The sequence below is a fragment of the Eublepharis macularius genome, chromosome 19 (genome assembly GCF_028583425.1).
Source record: "Eublepharis macularius isolate TG4126 chromosome 19, MPM_Emac_v1.0, whole genome shotgun sequence".
NCBI lineage: Eukaryota > Metazoa > Chordata > Lepidosauria > Squamata > Eublepharidae > Eublepharis > Eublepharis macularius.
In genome coordinates, this window is record NC_072808.1 from 13513404 (window position 1) to 13530559 (window position 17156).

General features: G+C 44.0%; 2 protein-coding genes across 4 annotated transcripts; one reads left to right on the plus strand and one right to left on the minus strand.

Annotated features, from left to right (window-relative positions):
* The first annotated feature begins 254 nt into the window (after positions 1-254).
* LOC129346445 (olfactory receptor 5B21-like) lies at positions 255-3607 on the plus strand. Its single transcript, XM_055003797.1, has 2 exons — positions 255-262; positions 2470-3607. The coding sequence occupies exons 1-2, from the start codon at positions 255-257 to the stop codon at positions 3446-3448; spliced, it is 987 nt and encodes a 328-aa protein (XP_054859772.1). The 3' UTR covers positions 3449-3607.
* Positions 3608-4659: 1052 nt separating this feature from the next.
* On the minus strand, positions 4660-16286 carry LOC129346089 (oxidoreductase HTATIP2-like). 3 transcript variants are annotated; one of them, XM_055003360.1, is made up of 6 exons: positions 16250-16286; positions 14653-14871; positions 12714-12821; positions 11053-11190; positions 9980-10041; positions 4660-9198 (listed from the first exon to the last, which is right to left on the minus strand). In XM_055003360.1, the coding sequence occupies exons 2-6, from the start codon at positions 14851-14853 to the stop codon at positions 8985-8987; spliced, it is 723 nt and encodes a 240-aa protein (XP_054859335.1). In that variant the 5' UTR covers positions 14854-14871; positions 16250-16286; the 3' UTR covers positions 4660-8984. The 3 variants fall into 3 exon arrangements, with proteins under 3 accessions (XP_054859335.1, XP_054859336.1, XP_054859334.1); XM_055003361.1 differs by having other exon boundaries at positions 16240-16284; XM_055003359.1 differs by lacking the exon at positions 16250-16286 and adding an exon at positions 15249-16126.
* Positions 16287-17156: the final 870 nt, after the last annotated feature.

Consider the following 17156-nt stretch of genomic DNA (forward strand, 5'->3'; position numbering starts at 1 on the left):
GGGGAGTCTGCAGTGGAGAAGGAGGGATTGGTGGAAACGGCTCCCCCAGTGTCTTGTGCTAACGGGCATGACCTTCTGCTTGCAGAAGGGGAAGTCTGGATTCGGTCAGGTTTTATTCTTTCATTTGAAAAGGCAATTGAATGATAGTCTTTTTTTAAAAAAATGACATTAGAAATAATCTTATGATGATTCTCTGTTGTCAGATTCTGAAGTGCCTCCTCTTCTCAGATTTTGCAGTAACGGTCTTTGAAACCATGGAGAGGTGAGTTATAATCTGGCCAGGGGCTATTAGGGACTGTTTGGAACAGCGGAGGCTCCTCTAGAGTAGAGTTTTCCTATGCAATCTTATAATTTTGCAAAGTTTTAAAATCTCTTTTGAACATATTTTAATTTTTTTGCTTTCGAAATCCGATGTTGAAACTTAAAAAAAAAACCACGTATGAAAAAGTATTTTAAACCAACAAAATGAAAGCTAGCATGGTGTAGTTGGTAGAGCCTTCGTTCTCAAACTGTTAAAATTGGGACCCACGTCTGAACTTATTTTTCTTTTCAGGACCTACTTGCAAAGTAACTCCATGTCACTCAGTTCATCCCCATCACACAGACATCACCTTAGCTATATAAAATACAAGCATCTCTCATAATACTCAACAAGTTATTTTATTTTTTCACTTTCATCATTTATAAATGTATTACATTATTGAGCAACAAGCAGTATTTCATAGCAAATTCATGCATTATGCACATTTGGAAAATCCAAATTTGCCATCGAGGTTCCAGGAGCTTTCCCTCCTGGTTCAATCCGTTCCACTTCCTGCCTCCATCCTGACTTTGAAACTCACCCGTGAGAAGTTAAGAGAACCACTGGGTTAGACATTGCCCGGGGAGACTGGGGGCCAAGCTACAAGTGACGAATGACACTTGAACAGCAAGTGTATTTCTCCCTGTTCACTTGCCCTCCACTCAATCCACTTGCCGTTCAAGTGTCATTCGTCATGTGTAGCTTGGCCCTGCAACTCTGTTTACAGATAACCTTTCCACATCTCATATTAGAAATCAAACACTCAGGGCCAAGCTACAAGTGACGAATGACACTTGAACGGCAAGTGGATTGAGTGGAGGGCAAGTGAACAGGGAGAAATACACTTGCTGTTCAAGTGTCATTCATCACTTGTAGCTTGGCCCTAAGGAAGAGGCACCTTAAGAGTAGTTGCAGAACATTTAATCCATGTTTACGTGTTTCGGTAAACATAATCTAATTTACGTACAGCAAAGCTGTCTTCTGAGCGCTGTGTCACACACCCAGTATATAATAAATGCCCCTTCATTGGCACATTCTGTTACTCTGTCCTTATCTCTGCAAATCTGCAGAACCCAAGAGGTGCTGTGAACATGTGTAAAGCTCAAACCACAAACATGCATGCCTGTGGAGCTAGAGAATGTCGCACGGTGTGTTGTCAGCAACCGAGTCATGGCTATCCTTTCGAGAAGAGAATAAGGTGCAGCGGGGTATCTATTCACCCTGGAAGCCAAATCACCTATTCTGTCTTGCCATATGGGTCTTATTTTGCATAGCAATACAGGAGCCTTCTGTTGGGGTGGAATTAAAAAGAGTTGCAGAGTTAGCACATTGGAAATAAGTAGACAGACTTCTATGGTTTTAGCTCTAGAAAAATACTTTTACTGCACATCAGGGAAAAGGGTACGTTTGGTTTAAAATAAAGAATATCTAACTATCTGGCTACATCTTGGTGGTTAAAGAGAAAAAGGCTAAGACTTTGACACACAGACTTAGAGCCAAGCTACAAGTGATGCCTGACACAGGTTGGACACTTGTCAGCTTCCCTCAAGTTCTGATGGGAATGTAGGCATCCTGGTCTTGCAGCTTGGCTCTCCATTTAATTGAAGTTTACAGAGCAGCAGTCTATGGGAGGGAGAATATGCGGTCGGGAGGGGAGTGCAGGCGTCGGGCTCTCGCCAGGCGCCCCCCTTCCCCTCCGTTGGGTATGTGTGTGGGGGGGTGGTTCTGTAAATTTTGATTAAATGGAGAGCCAAGCTGTAAGACCATGATGCCTACATTTCCCATCAAAACTTGAGGGAAGCTGACAAGTGTCCAACCTGTGTCAGGCGTCACGTGTAGCTTGGCTCTCAGAGACTTAAAGTGAACAAAGAGCAATAAAACCTTAGTATAGGTTGCTAGTTAATTGCCCCCCAATAAGCTGGTTCATCCAATAGACAATCCTGGATTCCTTCATTAAGACTAAAGACTCCCCTTTCTATCTCGGGAACTTTTACTTGAGGCCTACATGGTCCAATGCTAACTAGCTATCTGACTAAACCAACAGAATAACAATTTAACTCTTTCATGACTGAATGTAGGACACCTGCTAAAATCCTTTCTGTTTTTCCTCTCCTGGCATCTATCTAACCTTGCATTTCATCATCACTATGTCATTGTTTCACTCACAGAAACTTCAGGCCTAGCCTTAATGCCACACAGGGTCAGAAGAATTCAACCACAGTGACAACGTTCATCCTCTTGGGCTTTACGGAGAAGCCTGAATTGGGTCCTCTCTTCTCCGGCATCTTCCTTTTTCTCTACACATTCACAGTACTGGGCAACGGCTGGATGGTCACTCTGATCCGAGCTGAACAGCGTCTACACACCCCCATGTATTTCTTCCTCAGCAACCTCTCCCTTTTGGACCTCTGCTACTCCTCCGTCATCGCACCCAAGGCCCTGGAGGTCCAGCTTCAGTGGGGCAGGGCGACCATTTCCCTGCCAGCTTGTGCCACCCAGATGTTCTGCTTCACTACCCTGGTGACTGCCGAGTGCTTCCTCCTGGCAGCCATGGCGTACGATCGCTTCTTGGCCATCTGCCACCCATTGACCTATACCTTGCTCATGACTCAAGGGCGCTGCCTCCAGCTCGTGCTTGGCGCTTACAGCTGTGGACTTCTCGGCTCCATCATTCAGACGAGCGGCGCTTTCCGCTTGTCCTACTGCGGCCCCAACCGGATCAACCACTTCTTCTGCGACATCCCTGCAGTCTTGAAGCTCTCCTGCTCAGACACTCATCTCTCCGAGGCTATTCTGTTCGCCTCCACGAGCGTCATTGCCGTGGTGACCACAGCAATTATTTTCGCCTCCTATATGCGAGTTCTGTGGAGTGTCCTCAGAGGTCACGCCAGTCAAGGGCGGCGGAAAGCCCTCTCGACCTGCACTTCCCACCTCACTACGCTCAGTCTCTTCTACGGCACTGCCATTTTCATGTATGCCCAGCCGAGGACCAAAGGCTCACAAGACCAAGACAAAGTGGTTTCCATGTTCTACACACTGGTGATTCCGATGCTCAATCCGCTAATCTACAGCCTGAGGAACAAAGATGTGAAGGAAGCCATGAAGCACCTGATGAGCAGGAAGATAGGAGGCCTGTCTGCTAAGTAATATTTATGCGGAAAGGCTTCCCTTTCGGTACAAAGATTGAGCAAAAAAATGAAGTTGTCACTAATCCTGATGTTATGGGATCATATGCAGGGCTCACTTCGAGGGGGAACATGCCGGAACACAATTCCGGCAGTTCCCCAAACAGGTCACGTCAGTTGGCCTCACCCACCTGACTCTCGGCTATTTTGGGCCCATTTTGTCCTGAATTGGGGCCGAAATGGCCCGGATCAGGCCTCTGATGGGTGGTGGATCACTCTCCTGCTCAGCAACAGCCCGATCTGACCATTTTGGGCCCCTTTTCGGCCATTTTCAGCCCCTTTTTGCCATTTTGGGCCCAATTTTGGCCCTGAATGGCCAGAATTGGGTCCAAAACAGCCAGGATATGTGATGTCAGGGGGTGTGGCATATGCAAATCAGTTATGCCAATGACACATGTCTGGTGATGTCAAGGGGCATATGCTAATAATTGTTAATAAATTATGCTAATGAGTTCCTCCAGCTCTTTTTCTACGAAATGATCCCTGATCATATGTGTGTGTGTCCTGCCTTCAAGTCATAGCTGACTTATAGCCATCCCTGGTGGGGTTTTCATGGCAAGAGACTAACAGAAGTGGCTTGTCATCGCCTGCCTCTACAGCCCTGGTCTTCGTTGGAGGTCTCCCATCCAATTACTAACCAAGGCCAACCCTGCTTAGCTTCTGAGATCTGATGAGATCAGGCCCACCTGGGCTATCCAGGTCAGAGTATGGGAGCATATAGATCACAGAATCCCAGTGAAGTAGGGCTACAGCCTGTTTAAATGCCATATTTCACGTATACTCAAACTGCATGTTTACAAATAGATGTTAGTTTTAGTTTTAGCTGAAAAACTATGTCATTAAAAGCAGACATGTTTTTACTACATTTGCCTCTCATCAATCCTTCCTTCTGTTATCTAATAGCCGAAACTGGGATTTTTTTCTCTAGTCCTACTGTGTACCTTGCGAACAAGGGTGTTTAAAGTGAAGGAGCCTTTTGTATGTGGAGAGTGCCCTCAAGTCATAGCTGACTTACGCAAACCCCTGGCATAGTTTTCATGGCAAGAGACTAACAGAGGTAGTTTGCCATTGCCTGCCCCCACAGCCCTGGTCTTCATTGGAGGTCTCTCATCCAATCACCTAGCTACAAATTGAAGAGTAATGTATTATCAATACAGGAGAAACAAGGCACCATTTAAAATAAACCATTCTTTATTTAATAGATGGATTCAGAGGAATGACAGCTATTTAAGATATTTCAGAGACTTTCAATGTATTAGGCATTAAAAATAACATTTCACAAAAAAGCAGAAGTTTCTGATATGTGAAAAATGCTAACAATTAATCGGTCTAATAAACGCTAATCAGCAAAGTCCAAAGTGCTAATCAGCAAAGTCCAGATGTTCACACAAACTATCAGTTTGTTGGTGATTTGATGCCATTTTCACTTTGGTTATTAATATTTGTAACACTGAGGGCCAAGCTACACATGACGAATGACACTTGAACGGCAAGTGTATTTCTCCCTGTTCACTTGCCCTCCACTCAATCCACTTGCTGTTCAAGTGTCATTCGTCATGTGTAGCTTGGCCCCCAGTTAAATAAATTTACCTGAACCCAGGAATCCAGCCACTCTCAAGACAGTATGAATATTGATTTTAAAGGGAAATGATAATTCAGAGAACTGGGCTGACTGTTCCAAGATATTCACAAACATACACAGAAATTAACATCTAAGGGCCAAGCTACACATGACGAATGACACTTGAACGGCAAGTGTATTTCTCCCTGTTCACTTGCCCTCCACTCAATCCACTTGCCGTTCAAGTGTCATTTGTCATGTGTAGCTTGGCCCTAATTTAAAAAAAACATGAAAAATACTAGGCAAGCATCATTTATTTCATTTTCAGCCATGCTATTTACCGTTGAACCATTCATAGAAGTCTTTCATTTGGAATTCCCTTGAAAGCCCTTCTGCTTAAGTATAAAAACTAAGCAAGTGCTAGTAAACTAGGGGATCTCCACATAGTGCAAGAATACCGTGTCCGCATGATTCCCTGATTTCTGCAGCCACTTCTCGTACCATGTTTTCCCTTGCACAGGTGTATAGTGTCAAGTGTGTAGCTTATGCAAGTGTCTGTTTTTGCCCCAGGTACATTCATTGAGAAACTGCAGCCCACTGTGGACTCTCCAAGCAGATCACAAAAGGCAGCTGCGTGCCCGACGCAAAATAGTCCAGGTTGCAGGGCCATCGGCAAGATGCCATAAATGCCCCCCTCCTTGAGTGCCTCCTGCTGTCCACTCATGTTCCTCTGGCCTCAGGGCCAAGCTACAAGTGACGAATGACACTTGAACAGCAAGTCTATTTCTCCCTGTTCACTTGCCTTCCACTCGATCCACTTGCCGTTCAAGTGTCATTCGTCACTTGTAGCTTGGCCCTCAGTCTGCAATATGGCCTAGAGGATAGTGGCCAGTGGTAGTTGCTCCTTATATTGCTCGTTGCTCCCTCCCTCAAAGTCAGCATTGACACAACAGGAAGAACCAGCAGGGCTGGGGTGGTGGTGACAGGTCCACCCCTCCATCTTAGTAACATGAGCCTCAGTAGACGCCCAGTAATTCTCATTTCTAATGTTAGCCCTGCAGCATATACTACGGTATGAGTTTTTCCCCCATCTGACCTTAGTGTTCATGTGCAGGGACAACATCATGTATGAAGTGGACTTCTGTGAAGCTTCTCACGCAGTCGCAGTGCACAGTGTAATATTTTGGAGTGGTGATAATATTTAAGTTCAGCTCTCTAACAATTTCTTCTCTCATCCATCTATCCATAAGCGGAGTCCTCCTTTGAACGCACAATAGTGCTACATCGGGGAATGAAGCTACAGTCATTTAGAAACATACTGAAATTTTACATCTTCAAAAAAATAGGAAAGCTTTGGAAAAAAGCCAAACAATATTATAAAAATGCACAGTGAATTATTTAAGTATATGGTGACGGCGACAAGAGTAGTATCTGCAGCAAAGCAGAAAGCAGAAAGACGTCCACTCTCGCAAGAATGGAAGAACAAATTATATGAATATGCGACGATGGCGAAACTAACCTTATATACATAATAGACCAGTCTCAGAATGTCAAGAAAAATGGGAAATATTTTTTGACTATTTAGTTAGAAATCAGGAATAAGAAAGAATAAATTTAAGCTCAAATTAGAATATAAAGTAAAGTGATCAACAATATATGTTTGTAACAAAAATCACCATTAGATGTGAGGATAGATGGTAAAGATAGAGAAGAGTATCTCAATAGAAGTGAAAAAATCAAGAATACATAAAGCAAGTTCTATTACAGATATGTGAACTATATGATCTGAATGATTTTAGTTTTTGTTTAAATGTGCATGTTTAGTTTCTGTTTTATGTTTCATAGGTTTTTTGTGTTATGATAAAATTTTTAAAAAAGAAAGCTTTGGGAAAAAGTGTAATTCATAAACTCCTCCCTTCTAAGATTACGTCTTGGTATGTGTTACTGTTTGCTTTTTGGCAGCTCCATTTAGTCTTAAAGTTGTCACTTCGGTATAAGGGGAGACAGGTGAGGATCCACAAGCTCAGATATAAAATGTCAAATCAGACCTGTACAATTCGCAATGAATACAAACATTTCCCACATCCTAGAAAAAAATCTAGATGGGCAAAATCTCAGACATGGGCCGTTTCCACACTACTCACCTTCATCCGGAACGCTGCGGAAAAAACGCAGAAGATAGCGTCTTCTTGCGCGAGTCTTGCATGATGTCGTGCAAAACTCGCATGAGAAGATGCAATCTTCTGCGTTTTTTTCGTGACATTCCACAGCGTTCCGGATGAAGGTGAGTAGTGCGGAAACAGCCATGGATGTTTAGAGGTCCTTGAACAGAATTCCCAGTTTCTCCTTCTCTAAACATCAGGAGCACAAGGCGACAATTTGGATCAGGACCATGGAGTGAAGTGCATGTATGTGTGTTAATCCTTCCCACTGATCCATTTTCCTGATCTAAATCGCTCCAGGGAGTCACAAATCTCACAATTTGTCCCACCGGGGTCCTCAATGGGCATTTCCTATTGAGAAAAATTCTGGGGCGATCTTCTCCTCGCCTTGAGGTCTTGATCTAAAATCAAGCCCCTGAATTTAGTGAACGAGAAATGCTGGAAGCTCTGTTCATGGAATTCTCAGAGCTACACCTACCGGAGACCCAACGATATATGATGGCAGCAAGGGAGCATTTGTAAACGTGGTTCTTCCCCAGTAACATTTAAAGAGAAGGTATGGATGGCATGCTTTAAAGCTCTGCATTTCCCACCCTTCTTATCTTTCCTTCTCCATCCCTTCTCCCAGGCATTTTTCTGCAGACAGACTCGTTTCCAGTATTTAAGTCTGTTCAAGGAATCTTCAACACCTGCCTATGTGTCTGCTTACCTTTCCCCAACAGGCACATTTTTGCTGTGATTAGGATTGGGCTGAGTTCTGAACAGACCTGATCTTCCAGCCACAGGCACTTTGGCGTCTAGTTTTACTCAGTGCACGATGGGAAGAGAACATTCATACACAAAACTAAAGATCTGTGGTGGGTTGGGCCAAAGTGCCCTAGCCCCACCAATAGCATACCCCTCATCCTCCATGATCCACGATCGTGTTTATGATCCCTAAATATCCATGAAAGCAATATTTGTCCTTTTGGTAACTCTCCAATTTAATTCAAAATGGCAGCCACTGGAAATAAAGTGGTTTGTTGGGTTAATATGGAATCACAAAAGAATGGCTTCAAGGAAACTGGAAAATCCCATTTCCTTGCAAGAAATTTTAGACTCTATTACAAATCTTAAAACGCACAAAGCCTCAGGACCTGATGGTTTTTCAGCTGAGTTCTTTAAAAAATATGCAAACTTATTATCAACATGGAATGAATCCAGCTTCCTATACATCAATTTCTCTATTAAATGTAGAATATAAAATATTCACCTCAATAATGTAGAATATAAAATATTCACCGCAATAATATTGGTGAATATATAAATATGGATCAGTCTGGATTTTTACCAAAAAGGGACATAATGGATAATGTATTTAAAGCTCTTAATATAATATCCCATTGTAAACAAAAACAAGTACAATCAGCAATCCTTGCCTTAGATAAACAGAAGGCATTTGACTCCTTAGAAATTGAATATTTGCATGCCTTGCTTCAGAAAATGAACTTCGAAGAAAATTTCCTTTGTGTTATTAGCACAATATATGCTCACCCTGTAGCTAAAATTAATGGCTTTTGCGCATCACCTTAGTTGTTCTTATTCTTATCATGTTATGACTGTATTATTGTATTAATAAAATCTTATTTTTTTTTCAAAAAAAAAGGAAATACGGAAGACCTCACTATTTAAGAGGTGGCCACTGGGGATGAGGAAGATCAGACAAGACTGGGATACTGGGATTGATACAGCGCCCTCCACCAGCTCTGTTATCCAGGAACAAGCCCCCCAACTACTTAGTGTTTCCCCAGTGCATGTATGTCTGCATTCTCCAGCACCTCCACCTTCTGGTTATCATTTGCTGGCATCACTACGTTGTTCGCCATTGCCCGGGCCACCGTCACGGTGGGCACGGAGTAAAACGTGGGGCTGATGTAGGCTATTGCTCCGAGGAATTTCCTGGTTACCCACTCAGCAGGACGAGACTCCTGACGATCACACAGCAGCACCCTACAGGAAGAGAGGAGATGAGGGTCAAGAATCAGCTCTCCTAGTTTTTATATCCGTACGCATGCATTCTCTGTGGTGGCCTCTGCCCTATGGAAAGGCCTGCCTGAGGAAGTCAGGAGAGCCCCAACTCTTCTGGCCTTCGCAAATGGCTGTATCGTAGGGAAATGATCTCAAAGAGACACTTCGCTAACAAGTTAGAGACCATAGACTTCACCACTATGTTGCCGTGCGTGCTATCTATGTACTACCTGTTCCTTCAAGTATAATAACATTCAATTTATATACCGCCCTTCAGGACAACTTAACAGCCTCTCAGAACGGTTTACAAAGTATATTATTATTATTATCCCCACAACAATCACCCTGAGAGGTGGGTGGGGCTGAGGGAGCTCTGAAACAACTGTGACTGACCCAAGATCACCTAGCTGGCTTCAAGCAGAGGAGTGGAGAATCAAAACCTGACTCTACTGATTAGAGTCCTGCCGCTCTTAACCCTGGTGGAGCATCGAAGCATTGCTCCACCTGTCCCTAGATCAAGGTGAGTCTGTCTGTAGCAGTAGAAAAGAGCAAGAGTCCAGTTGCATCTGTAAAACTAACAAAATTTGTGGTTGGGTATGAGCTTTCATGAGTCACAGCTCACTTGTTCTTTTCCACCTGGCCCTGCTTAATAGCCAATTCTTAAGCATCCCAGAAGCATGAATGTTCAACAATTGGCCCTCGCATTTGGCTCATAAAAGGTCTCCACCCACCCACTGTCACACCCACATTTCTTGATACTTACGCTGGTCTAAATATGGAGCAGCGGTCGAACCCCACTGCTTTCACCCTGGACTCCGCTTCACCCTGGGGAGAGAAAGCAAACCAAACACATAAGGGGGTGAGTTCTCAAACACACGCCCTGCAAATACCATATGGCTCCACACTCAAAATTACATGCCATCGATGGTGAGCTGGCCTACACATTAATCAGGGGCAAAAGTTCTCCAAAAGGAGACGCCTCGGCCTGAAGCACTCACTCACACACACACACACACACACCCTGCCCGGACTGCAGACAATGAGTCAGTGCACAGATGGTGCATTCAGGTGCCATACGACAGCATAAGGTACGAAATATGTGACTGCTGAAAGTTTAGAAGAAGTGAGATTCCCCCCATCAGTTAGGACCTTTCTGCTGGGGTACTCAAAACCGTGAGCATCCTATTATATAAAAGGCAAGTCGTATAGGTGACGACTCTCTTTTTATCCTCGCACAGGCGCATTGCCGATGACTCTGGTCTTGAAGCTGCTGTGAAGCGCCCGCTTGCCACTGGGAAGGGGACTGCTAAATGGATGGCCTAAGCACTCCTCCCCGTGCCTCCCCTCAGCACCCTCCTACTCTGGCCTCTAGGCTGCTTTGACGATGTGGAAGTTCAAATTGTCTGGGGAGCAGAGCACAGCAAGTTACTTCCCAATGCTGATAAAATCTTTACAAAATCTTTCAACGTTGATGACAGATTGTTATGTTTCACGAAAAATAAAAAAATGACGAACAATGGTATTCTAGAGCCCGTTTTATATTTTCACACAACGGGCTTTGTTGCTAGTCCCTCCATATTTTATCTATGACACTGACCTCACTCTTTTTTGTTACTTAAACATGAACAGGTGTTGGCCTGTTTTCGAAACTTTCTGCCCGTATTCCATGCGACAGTTATATGAATGGGTACAACTGCCAACATCTGTAGATGACTCCAAGGCCTACAACTTGGGTACAGTAGAATGGAGACCAAAGATAGAAACCAGATGTTTCTTCCTCCTATCCACTATTTGACCTTGAAAGCCACTGACTTGAGTCTCAACCCTCAGACATACCTTAACCTGAAGGTAAAAGAAAGAGCTGGAGGGGTCTGCTCCCTTAGTTGACTGTAAGATGAAGTGGTGGCATCCGCCAGCTTTGGCTAACTCTGCAGAGTGCTGAATATAATCCCGGTCGACCCGCACAAATCCAGCCTGGAGTGATGGAGAGTGACATTATTTAGATTTCAAAAGAGAATTCCTCAAATGTTCACTGTAGGTCACAACGTGTTGAAGACAATACACTGGCTAATAAACCATATTAGCTGATGACAAACCGTGGTTAGATCCAGCAATGTGCTGACAGTCACAGATCTTCTCTGCTTTCCTTTTCCTGCAGCAGTCCCCTCCAACCTCGGGAAAGTTGGTTTTTAGAGTCAAGTCACCCATGTGGAGTAAAAGCCAAATCAGGAGGAAGAAGAGGCAAAATCGTTCCCTCTTTTTCTTCCATCTGCCAAGCTCTGCACAACTTCACCGACAGAAGGAAGAAGGAGTGATTTGCCCCGTTGTCATCGCAGCCCACCAACCCAGAAGGCTGTTACTCCACACACAGGTCCTACAACTCTGGAAATTGAGTTTCCCAGGGTCAGAAAGGATTGCGGCACGCAGTAAAAGCGCGGAGGATTTGTGAGCCTTGGATCGCTGATCCCAACTCACTGTACTGGTGAGACCTGAGTTCAAATCCACACTTGATGTCTTTGAACCAGTCAGAATCTCTCACCCTAACCTACCTCGCAGTGTGATTGTGAGCCAAAACTGGGAGAACCCCATAAACCAACTGGCTGACACACTCCACTCTCCGATTTGATTTAGAATTGGGTTCATTATTTTGGAGAGTTCCTTAACATTTCAAGACCTGGTCTAGTCTAAATGTTCTCTTTCAGCCCTGTGTCGCCCCCAACCTAATGATCAGTTCTCTTCCCTGTTTCCATAGCAGCAGACAGGGAATGGAAGGACGTGGAGAGCTATCCCACAGGTTATCATTAGACGGAAAAAACCCTACAAGTAAAGGGAAGGCCTCCCAAATAATGATAACTATAAAGCCAAATTTATCTTTTATACACCAGCTGAACAAGGCAGGTAAAAAACAATGTGTTTATCAAACAACAGCTTTCTCTCTCTTTTTTTTAAAAAAAGTAAGTCTCTAGCCCCTTTTGTTGAGGAGATATAAGGAGAAAGGCATACTGCTGCAACAAAAGGGGTTAGAGACTAACTTAAAGGAAAACACAAGATGGGAATTCAGAGGACCTGTTGCACTTACTGTTATATTGATAAAATGATATTCATTTGCCAATTTTTTAAAAAAATTGAAAAATCCCTGCTGGTACTAGTAGGAGAAGGGAAAAGGAATGGCCACTACTGGGGGACCAGGACAGGGAAACCTGCTTGTGGAAGCCCCACTGGTGCTGTGCTGTATTGGCAGCTCCAGCAACAATGGAGAAAAATGTCTGTCCCTGTATGTAAACTCTGCCCTAATATCTTGCATTACAATCCTCCCAGCGTTCCAAGCACTCCCATTTCGTTCTCAACCTGGTGGGGGGGAAAACAGTTTTTATATCTGCCCTGGCCCGTTCCCCCATATTCTTTGCATTTACCAGCTGCCCCAGTCTCTCCACCTTCCTTAGCTTTCCCCACATATCAAGCACAGTCCTATTTTCTGGTTAGGCCAAGTTCCTCACCGCTCCAGCTTTCCCTTTGGTCGTGCCCAGGCAGCAGAATCCAACATCATGGCCTTGGAAGGCAGCAGCAAATTCATCCAGTTTCTCAAAGTCAACAACTTCTTGTTTCTGGGAGGTGGGGCACAAGGGAAACCAGAATAGGAAACAAACCATTAAAAGCCTTCGATGACGACGACAACAACAACAACAACAACAACATCAACAACAAACAACAGAAAGTGGGGACAGGGTACTCGCATACCTGCCTATGTTGTAACAAAGAGAAGTAATGAAACAGTTGCTTCAGGCATAAGGCAGAGATGATGCATTGTGTATCTGAAAATGTGTCTTAATACATCACATTATTCTCATGCTAAAATACATGCTTTTTTATGCTTTTTATTTTTGCACTGCAGCAAGGGTTAAACAGAGGGCAAATTTCAGGAGGTTCATTAGCCAATACTAACGTTGTAGGGGTGTTAAAACCTTTCTAATTCCTTTTATTTTATGGAAGCATGTTTTAAAGGTAGTTTTAGAGGTTTAATCTGATCTTTGGAGATAAATGAAAAGCGGCATTGTTTATAAGTGTGGATAGATGTTTGATCTATTTTTCTGCTGTTGAAAATGCATGGCGGCACATTTTCATAGCTCCTGTTCCAAAACCTGTTAAATGATTGTATGGTTAATTGGAAGAACATTGCCCAGACCAGTAAAATTCTGTCAATTAGCACCAAAGGAAAATTGGAGATGCTGTTGGAAGAAACAACTCTTTGTGTATGTGCTGTCAAATTGTAAACTTATGGTGACCAGGGGATTTTAAGGCAAGTCAGAAGCAGAAGGCGCTCCTCTGCAGAGTTCTCCTTGATGGTCGCCCATCCAAGTGCTGACCCCGCTTAGCTTCCGAGATCTGACAAGATCGGGCTATACCATGCCACCTTCCCTCCCAATATCTTCATCTTTAGAGATGCATTAAATTAATCAGTGTGTGCTGGGATGATTTCCTTTGCAATCACAATTTTGTAGCAACGAGAATCATACCTAGCAATCGTATGATGTAACTCCAGCAGCTTATTTGTCATTATTAGAGATTCCGTCCCATCGCAGGGTTTTCTCCACGGCCAGATAGAACATCTTCCCCTCTGCAGTTGTTGAGGTATGTTATAAAAAGGTCTCAGGGGCAGAGAGGGTCTGCCCTTGCAGTGTAGGCAAGGTTGAGACCAGTTGAGCACATCATGCTTCGTTGCAATTTTTAACAGGATGCTTGTGTGAAGATCCTACAACCCTTGCTTAGATTTTTGGGAGAAAAACCCTTTGGATATCACTAAAATTTTTATCTGATGGAATGCCTCAGCTTACATTGGCTTGCATCCGGTTTTTTTTTTGCTGTTGCTTACAGATGTCACAAGAAATGCTTACAGAAGGTATCAGATATATGAAATGGGAGTTCACTGCAGCCCATGTTTTATTTTCTATTCCTGAGTCTTGTTTTTTAACTCATACAGTTTTGTGCGCATGTCTGTAAATTTCATTATTGTTTTTCTTCAGTATAATTCACTTGATTGATATGTGCTGTTTATGAACTGTAACAACAACAATCTAGCAATCAAGTTTGTATTCCACCGTTCCTTACACATTAAGATTTCCTGCCGCACCATCTTCCTGACTTGAAACGGGCTGCGCTGTAGGTTAATTTAAGTTCGAGTATCCTACAAACAGTTCCTGTACACTTTTCCATAAAATAAAGCAGGCCTAAAATAAGAAAATGGCACTGTTAAAAACTATTCTTAAGAGCAAAAATGGCCAGTAAAGGATAAATTTCCTGCCTAACGTCAGTCACTACTTTATGTGCAGGATCTTGCCTATGGATTAAGGGCACATCAGTCTACTAAAATTTTTTTTTTTAAAGCAAACCCTGTCTAATGCTCAGCACACGCAACAATTGTTGGCTCTGGTCTCTTACAACATCGCTGTAGAATGGCCCTTCCAAGTCCAGCTTTCTCCGGCCGATGAGCGTCACCTTGGAGAAAAGTTGCTGCCTCAATACTTCAGCCAGCAGTTCCTTCCCCGTCTCACCCGAGGCGCCCAAGATGAAACATGCTTGCTTCTTGGCCTGGAAAGATTCCCGGAGCTTCTTCAGTTCTTCTGGCTTGGGGACAACCATTCTATGTGGAGGCTGGGGCTGGGGGCAGAGACGGAAGATATTTGTTAAGGTAATAAAACTCTATCTGCGCCCAGGCATGAAGATTCACAGGTGTCTGAAATGTCTGGGATAAATCCACGATCAACTTTTAAAGAGAGGTGCCGGAAGTTAACTACAACTAATGTCCCAGTCTCTGAAACAGAAGCCTTGCCTCTTAAATTCCAGCTCTGTGCAGGTTAGCTGTGATTACTGAGGAAAATGCACTCTGCATATGCTCATAGCACATTTCACCTTTATTACTAACTCATTTATCCCAGATATTCTGATCCATTGCCTCCTGTTTTTTTTAAAAGCTCTTGAATTCATACATCTAGTTTTGCATTTCCAGTTAACTGAGATAATTTAATTCAGCACACCTTGTCTTCCAACCTTGATGTATCTGTTGAGATAGTGAGCCTCTATTGTTTTTAATCCCCCGTTCTTTTTAATTCGCTCTGCTCTCTTGCAACATTGCTGTAGCAAAATAGAAAAGAGTCCAGTAGCACCTCTAAGACTAACATTGCTGTAGAACGGCCCTTCCAAGTCCAGCTTTGACTTGAGGGCAAGATTTCATTTTTCATGGAAAGAAATAATACATGAGTTGCAAGCTTGCCTCTCACGCTTCCCCCTTTCCCCGACTTTTAAAAAATACCCCCTACATAAGATGACGGCATAGTAAGGATCCACACAGTGCCTTTGAAGAAGCGGGTTGCTAGTTGATTTGAGAAATTCTTATAGAGAAAGGGTTGCCAGACTCCAGGTGGTGGCTGGAGAGCTCCCAGAATTACAGCTGATCTGCAGGCCATAGAGATCAGTTCCCCTGGGGGAAATGGATGCTTTGGAGGGTGGACTCTATGGCATTGCATCTTAATAAGGCCCCTCCCTAAACCTCTCCAGGCTCCACCCCCAAATCTCAGAAATTTCCCCATATAGAGCTGGCAACCGCACTTTCTGTAATCTCCCCCTTCTGCCTCGGGAAAGGGTACGCTGAAATAAATGCGGGGAGTGCCTTTGGCCTTCTAGTTTATTAAGGATATAATTCGCCTTTAACAAACCACAAGATCGAAACGGCCCACTGCAGAAACAGCCCACCCTGTACAATGCAATGCAGATCCTGCAGTCCCGGCTGGGAGGCACCAAGCTCTCCCCTTCCTATTTGTGCAAACTCGGTCTTTGCTCCACAGCCCCGGGGGAGGCGTTGCTAATAGCAAGCGGGGAAGGCAAAGCGACGCGACGCACCCGGAGCTACCCTTTGCAAAAGATAGATATTTTTTTTTTGCAAAGGGTTATGATTTCTCCTTTCGTCCCCACCCCACGCCCCGCGTTCCCACCCTCGCCCCCCTAGCTCATGCAAACCCGAGGCAATACATCAACAAACCGTCGCCCTTCCTGTTGCTCGGCGCAGCCAGTCGAGCTGCCGGGCGCATGTGCAAAAGCTGCAGGTTTCTTGCTCTCTTCTTGCCTTTTTCCAAGGGAGACACGCCTGCTGGCATAAGTAGGTTGGGTTCTAGAGCGGTCCGCAAGTGGATTTTCTAGCCTAGGCCAACCTATCCAGTTGCCAGTCCTGAAACTCTCTGATGCGGCAGAAGGACAATTCCCCCCACCCCCGATATGCCAGGGACCACCAGTGTCATATTTGTATAGATCCATATAAACGGGGTACTACAACAAAATATTGCACATGGTGGAAATTGTTGTCTCTGCAGTTGTCCCAGCAACCCTCCCCTGTTCTTGTCCCCATGCATCAATGGTTATGAATGATTTCCCCCCAATTATTTCTTTTGGCCTCCCTGCCACCATCTCCTTCACCACAATTACTCTCTGTTTTGCTGGAATACGGTTAGGGTTAGAGAAAGCATTGTCAATTTCACAATTGCAGATATCCAACTCCCTTTCCCCTGAATGCTCATGAAATTGACGTGCTCAAGTGAAAGTCTTGCCAGTTTCACCACTTGCTCTCCAGCCACTTTAATTCTATTGAAACGTGCTTATGTGCACACGCATGACCTTTGGAAGGGGGGAAAACCTCTCATGCTGGTGAAATGGACCGGTCTTTTGTCATCCTTGTCAGTTCCCTTGGAACCAGAGAGTGGTGATTACAGAAATAGTTATGGGAACCACCTGCACAGTCCAAGAAAGGAAGATAGAATGGTAAAATTGTTAATTGAGACCGATGAAGCACTGCCATACTGATTCCGGTCAAAATATTTTATTCCCTGAAGTGAAACTGGGCCTTGGGAATGGAAGTAATGAGCCTTATACAGCTGAGATGATAATACATCTAT